Source organism: Oryzias latipes, chromosome 10 (genome assembly GCF_053564925.1).
Source record: "Oryzias latipes strain Hd-rR chromosome 10, Olatipes_Hd-rR_3.1".
NCBI lineage: Eukaryota > Metazoa > Chordata > Actinopteri > Beloniformes > Adrianichthyidae > Oryzias > Oryzias latipes.
This window is the reverse complement of record NC_136246.1, coordinates 6072475-6079683: the sequence shown is the minus strand read 5'-3', so window position 1 is coordinate 6079683 and position 7209 is coordinate 6072475. Positions and strand designations below refer to the sequence as shown.

The window sequence follows — 7209 nt, the reverse complement described above, 5'->3', positions numbered from 1 at the left end:
TTTCAAGCAATATTTATTAATATGTCTAATTATCCTAAGTTTGATTGGTTATTGTATGAATTTATAACTGATGATTGTAATGTTGTTGCGTTGTTGTTTTATTTCTATTTGATTGCTTGAAATAAACTATTTCAAATCAAATCAAATCAAGATAGCACAAGGGTTAAACTTGAAACATCCAATCCAAGATTTAATGGCAGAAATAGCTATCTGGTGATGGAAAACATTTTTATGAGTCCAACCCACAGAGTCTGCTCTGCTGCTCATCTCACAAATGCAAAGATTCATTGCCCATCAATCATTTTTATTTGCTTAGGTTTTTTTTCATCTGTAGAATTTCCTCTTCTGTAAGCAATTTACAAGAAATCTTAATGTAAATAACTACAGAAAATATTAATTTAGCTTCAAATCCTTATTCAAGCAATAACAGCAAATTGAATTGCTTTGCATAAAATGTCTGTGATCAGATTGTCCTGCGTCTGGAGCTATCTGAATTTTCTATTTTTTTTTACTTTGGAATGATAACTTTGTTCAGTCTATTGTGTTTGGTCTTCTTGTGGTGGGAGAGTTTTGTTTAAGATTATTTTCTTTTATACAGTGAGGTCAATAAGTATTTGATCACCCTGTGATTTAGCAAGTTCTCCCACTTAGAAATAGAACTTTTTGGTCTTAACTCCATTCAGCGTGTTTGTAGGAGGAAGAAGGAGGAGCATCATTCCAAGAACACCATACCTACAGTGAAGCACGGGGGTGGAAGCATCATGCTCTGGGGGTGTTTTTCTGCACTGGGGACAGGACGACTGCACTGTATTAAGGAGAGGATGAACGGGGCTCTGTATTGTGAGATATTGGGCAAAAACCTCCTTACCTCAGTCAGAGCGTTGAAGATGGGTCGTGGCTGGGTCTTTCAGCATGACAATGACCCGAAGCACACAGCCAAGAAAACCAAGGAGTGGCTCCGTAAGAAGCATATCAAGGTTCTGGAGTGGCCTAGCCAGTCTCCAGACCTAAATCCAATAGAGAATCTTTGGAGGGAGCTGAAACTCCAGGTTGCTCAGCGACAGCCCCGAACCCTGACAGATCTAGAGAAGATCTGTGTGGAGGAGTGGGCCAAAATCCCTGCTGCAGTGTGTAGAAACCTAGTGAAGAACTACAGGAACCGTTTGACCTCTGTCATTGTTAACAAAGGCTTCTGTACCAAATATTAAAGTTGTTTAACTCAAGTGATCAAATACTTATTTGTCACAGTAATATACAAATAAATTGTTTTAAAAAATCGTACAACGTGATTTCTGAATGTTTCTTCAGATTCTGTCTCTCACTGTGGAAATGCACCTATGATGAAAATTTTAGACCCCTCCATGTTTTCTAAGTGGGAGAACTTGCTAAATCACAGGGTGATCAAATACTTATTGACCTCACTGTATTTCTCAGCTATATTAGTTCCTGTCTAGCTGAAATGTTATTGTAATTCTGATGCTTTTTTTGTTAAAAACAGGTTTTCTTCAGGCACAATGTGTTTGACAGGATGAGTGTCTGCCTCAACGTTAAACAGAAAAGAATTCATGCACAGACTCACAGTTTGTATTTTATTACTTTTCTTAAAAAACAAATATACATAGGAAATGAGAGATAAAAAATCAACGAGAACCAAAGAAAAAGTTCTTCGATGTTACAAACGACTTGTTACTGCAAAGAAAAGCTAAACACTAGTGTTACACCTGACAGGTAAATTCACGCATCGGCCTAAAGTTCTGTTTGCGTCTCTTGAAGACGACACAAAGACGTCTAATAGAGTTTGTAGTCCTGTGATTCTAACAGCAGATTACTCACATCGTACAAAAACCACGCTGCAAAACATGGACATGCAACCTGTTGTGGATCAGCTTCTCTGTGACCCCCGCTTGGATCAGCTGCGAGACAGCTACCGTCAGGGTGAAGAGGGTGAGAAATTAGAGCCACCCTGGTCCACAGAGTCTGCAATCCTTCCGACAGTTTCAGAAATGCTTAGTTTTTACTTCCTGTCTGTGTCTTTGTGGAAATCCCCAGAACAAACCGCTACTGTTGGATCTTTCTTATGAGATGAAGCTCCCTGTCTGTCTGAAACGTTGAAGCAATGAAGGGAAAATCCTCGTGATCTTTAAACGAGGAGCTGGGACCTGACAGGACTTGGAGGAACCTTTGCAGTTTGTTCTCCTGAACACAACGGTTCAATCATTTCTCGGTTACCTACTGTGTAACAGTTGAGGCTTGGCCGCTGTTTTTAGTATTTTGTTCTGAATGTCTGAGCTCAGCTGAAGAGCATCACTTACTGAAACGGACACTTCTGTTTGCCCATCTGTCAGTCAAGAGCCAGCATCTAAAGCTGACTTGGCAAACCACCCACACACACCTGATGACATCAGCAGTAAGTCACGATCAGGGCATGAAGCGGCAGATCAGCGGAAGCATTTTCAACCCCGCTCACCTGTTGCCTTTGCACTTGTAGTGGGCGGAGCCTCAACTCTGTGAGCTGACTGGCTGATGCTGACTGAAGGGTTAAACTCCAACAAGGACAGCTGAGGCTGTTGAGAGAAATCTGACTTTTGTCTTCCACGTCCAAATCAACCAAATCGGTGTCGTCAGAGATGATCAGACTTCCGCCAATCCAGATCCCATTTAAGCTGTTAAATGCTGTAAAAAGCGTTAAAGCTAGTGCAGTATAAAGTTATGCTTGTGGTTCTAAGTTAGTATGGATTCCACAAAATTTTGTAACTATGCATCAGCCCAACACAAACTTTAAAAACTGTAATTAGTCCACTTGGTTTCATGCTTTATTTCCAGCCACTCTGCAACTGTTAGGCAGCGGTGCTATTTTAGGATTATCCACTCGTCGTTTGGCCTTGTGCTAAGTGATCAGCTTGATCTAGTAGAGACATTAATCTAAATCCTTGAAACCTGTGCAGAGGAGAGGAGTGGGTTTACACTAAACATGTCTAAGACAATTGAGCGTAGAGATTGCTGATGGAGAAGAACAACAGCATGCTTCAAACTGAGGACATGTTCCCAGGATGGGAAACAGACATCACACATGAGCAATGTGGAATCAACCATAATGTCATCAAAATGGGAGAAAATGTTCTTTAGTGTGAGTTTTTTCTTGACAGATTACTTAAAGATCCTTATAGTTTTTCCTGTTTTGCAACCTGATTTACTTTTAAAACATCTGATGCTTGGTTGGCCTTTTATGATTGACCAAAAAAGGTCTGAAAACACAGCAGTTGACTTGACGCCACGAGACAGTTGGACTCGAGAGCTACATCAGGAGGTGTAGGAGGACCACACAAGGGGTTGCGTCAGCTGTTGTCCTGCATCAGCATGCGTGATAAAATATCTGTCTTGTTTTGGAGCAAAAACATCTGCTATAAGGCTGCTACATGCTATGTTAGTTCCAGCTACAGTAAAAGAGCTCATACTGGTATTTGGATGTAAGACAATAGATAATGTTAAAGGCAAAAAAGAGGTGGAAACAATGTCCTGTCTTGTTCACTGACTTTCCATGAATTGTATCCCAGAGAAAGTACAATTCGTTGTTTGTTTTTCGGCTTTAACAATTGTGTTCAGCATTACGGAGACTGGTCTAGATTTGTCAGGATGGTTTTGGCCAGGCTTCCAGTCATTACGGACATTAGCCACTGTTGATTATACCAGCCGAGATGTTTTTTATTGTTGGCAGACCAAGACAAAGATTGAATGTGGAGAACGTTCCTCCGATTATGTTGCTTTAAATGTTATCATCTAATCTACCAAGCAAAGCAGAAGCAGCTTGGACTTTGTTTGACATCAAGTCAAAGTTTAGCTGTCTTCCCCTGCTTTGAATTCCGGAATTAGAAAAATGAAAGAACTTTCTTTTGAAGGGCTTCTTGTTGCTCTCATGTCAGTGACCTCCCACGTTTCAGTTAACACACAGAGCTGTTCTTACAGGAGGAACAATCATGATGTGTGGGCTGTAAGATGTCGGAGTCTAACAGGTTGCTGCTGAGCCACCGAGATGTCAGATGATGTGCAATAGTGCAATTTAGTCGCCACATGGTTGCATGAAATCTCTTCCCCACCCTGGGAGCAGCTCTCTGAACATCTGGATGAAAGCGTCAGTCAGGTGCATGATGGGAAGTTGCAGTTTGAAATGTGCTGCAGGAGAAGGAAGCTCCTCGTCACAGAAAGGCATTAGCTCTACATTTGATTCACAGAAGGAACTTGAACTTTAGGCTGAATCCAGACGTCCCACCGCCAGACTTCACCCTAACGCAAAACCTGTTCACAGCTGGGGTTTCCGTGGAGATGGTTCCACTACCTTTCATCTGCATCTTCTTGTTCTGTGTGAGCACAAGCTGACTGGTCTCTCAGGAGCGACATGAACAGAGGTTCACAGAGGAATCGGAACCCTAAAGGACGGATCTCTTTCATCAACACAAGCTAAGCTATCATTCTGATGGACGGAGACTCCAGAAGTCCAACAGAAACACACCTCACAGGGTCTTCTGGACTGCAGTTCCTTGGGTTACAGGGGAAGTTTGGTTTGGAATCAGGTAGTTTAGGTTAAAGCAGAGCTTAAATGTGCTGATCCAGAACAGATTAATCACATAGAAACTGTTTGCTCTCTGAGATCTTCTAGACGTCTCACTAGTTGTGTTGACTTTTTGTGGCCTTACACAAAACTTGGAGAACAAGTCTCTACAAAATAATTTATAGCCAATTAAACTTGATGTTGATCCAGATCTTGGCGAAGAAGATCAACCAATCAGCTTTTTTCCCACCTGCAGCTCCACACCGCGCAGCGTTAAGATCTGCGAGGGTTTGGGCGCTGTCGCTCGAAGATGGACATATTTCTGAAAGACATTCATGAGACACTTGGTTCACTTTAGGAAAATCTTACAGATCATATCTTCTAAAATGATCTAAACTGCCGTCTGGAGGGTGGACGCTTGGATTCAGCCTCACAATCGATTCACTTTGCAGGGAAAGGAGGCAACACACCAGACAATCGGAGGGGGTGACGGAGGAGGAGCACCTTCGCCACAGCGGATGGAAGCTCCTGTCCCGCTGAGTCTCTGCTCAGACTACCTGTCTGAGCGTGTAATGCATCGAACAGAAGCAGGAAGACTTGTCGTGGTCATATGATGTGGTTTGAGTTATTGCTGCAGCAGGAAGCTCCGCCCACACATCCCCAACGTCTTCTTCTCCAACTTTAGAAAGGAGGAATTTTAATGATCCCCTGTCACCCACCGCAAGGCAGGGAGTGGCTGACTTCAAGGCAAGAGGCATGTGACTGAAAACAACTGCATCTTATTGGCCGATCTTTTTGTTTTCTTGTGAAGACGGAACATCCTCCCTCTCAGCTGGGGCTGATGGTCACATGACCCTGATCTTATCCAGCGGGTCCCACGTTGAGTCAAAAAAATTGATGTCGCGCCCCTGAGCCAACAGCCAATCAGACGTGCTTCCTTCTCTCCCACAGTGTCTTTGTCAAACCCAAGACTCCAACCTCTGCACACAAGCCCCGCCCCTTTGAAGGAGTCCGGGTGAGAAGTTTTCCGCCTCCAGAACAGAAGTAGTAATAAAAAGTGGCTGAGCTGTTAGGAACGGGGTAGTGAGTGATGAGTTCAGTGAGTTTTATAAAAAAGGACATCACTACGAAAAATGCATCAGCCGATTTAAAATCTGCAGCGCTTCAATATAAAGTGCTTCATTACATTGTTACGTTTTTACAGTTTCATATTAAAATATTGTTTTCCCTGGAGTGAAACCATAGTAAACATGTTACACGTTGGTAAAAATAAACATTTGGAATGTCTCTTTAGGTAGTCCCAGTGGCTGATTTGGGTCAAGCTGAACTCGTCCCTGGGGCCTGAAACAGGAAATGTTCACGTGGTTAACATCAGGAGCGACAAACAGATGGTCAGGGAGGGGCCGCATGCAAGGGCCGAGCATCACCGGAAATTAGTCAGTGACACACGGTGGCAGACGGGAAGCAGGATGTTTAGATGTCAAAGGTGCACTCTGGTTTTCATTCTCGTTTCGCAAATGATTTAAAGGGCCTTCATCATGCTTTTCTTAAGCCTTTCAGAGTAAACCATTCCCATATATATTAGGCCTGCACAATTAATCGCAAATTTATCATCATCGCGATTTCAAGCTGTGCAAATCCATATGGCAAAAGTCGGCGAAAATGTGCAATAAATGGTAAACCTTAAATGTACTAAAACAATCTCCATGGCAACTTGAACTATTTAGTGAATTGAACAAATCCCTTTATGCATTTGACCAATCAGATGGAGCCCTTCACGTTGTTGACCAATCGGAAGGAGCTTTTATGTTAGATCTCCTCCTATTTAGATGAGGGTCAATTGGAGAATAATTTAAGGTATTTTGACTCTTATTTAATTTAAACTTTTGCAGTGAAATTGAAATGTTTTTGCTATTTGTTCATTTATGACAAGCTATATCGTCATCGCAATATTGATCACTAATATCGCACATCGCGAGCTTTCCTCATATCGTGCAGCCCTAATATATATAGATAGATAGATAGATAGATAGATAGATAGATAGATAGATAGATAGATAGATAGATAGATAGATAGATAGATAGATAGATAGATAGATAGATAGATAGATAGATAGATAGATAGATAGATAGATAGATAGATAGATAGATAGATAGATAGATAGATAGATAGATAGATAGATAGATAGATAGATAGATAGATAGATAGATAGATAGATAGATAGATAGATAGATAGATAGATAGATAGATAGATAGATAGATAGATAGATAGATAGATAGATAGATAGATAGATAGATAGATAGATAGATAGATAGATAGATAGATAGATAGATAGATAGATAGATAGATAGATAGATAGATAGATAGATAGATAGATAGATAGATAGATAGATAGATAGATATATGTATCTATAAATAGATATGGATATATGGCAAGGCGTGCACCTTTGAGGACTCCAAGATACTTATTGGTCCCTGGACCTGTGATAAAAGTCAACAACTTTCATATCTGCAAATGAAGATTTGAGATGTTTGACTTTTTCCGTTTGCTTTTCAAAAAGCACCTAAGCACCTAATGATGAGGCAACTTCTCACAGTTTTTTTTACAGATTTATAAAAATGATTGTTATTGACTTCTTTAAATGTAACTGCAGTAAGTGG

At 41.0% G+C, this 7209-nt stretch overlaps 1 protein-coding gene across 5 annotated transcripts in view; it reads right to left on the bottom strand.

Moving 5' to 3' along the window:
* Window positions 1–1575: 1575 nt before the first annotated feature.
* The window catches only part of slc44a1b (solute carrier family 44 member 1b), a 32984-nt gene continuing 27350 nt past the window's right edge, over window positions 1576–7209 (bottom strand). For 2 of the 5 annotated variants that reach the window (XM_078953883.1, XM_020701722.3), the window contains one exon: window positions 1576–4868. In XM_078953883.1, the coding sequence (XP_078810009.1) occupies window positions 4773–4868 (96 nt within the window). In that variant the 3' untranslated portion in view covers window positions 1576–4772. Of the gene's footprint in view, window positions 5888–7209 lie in introns of all 5 variants that reach the window. The other 3 variants (XM_020701723.3, XM_078953885.1, XM_078953884.1) reach the window with 2 other exon arrangements.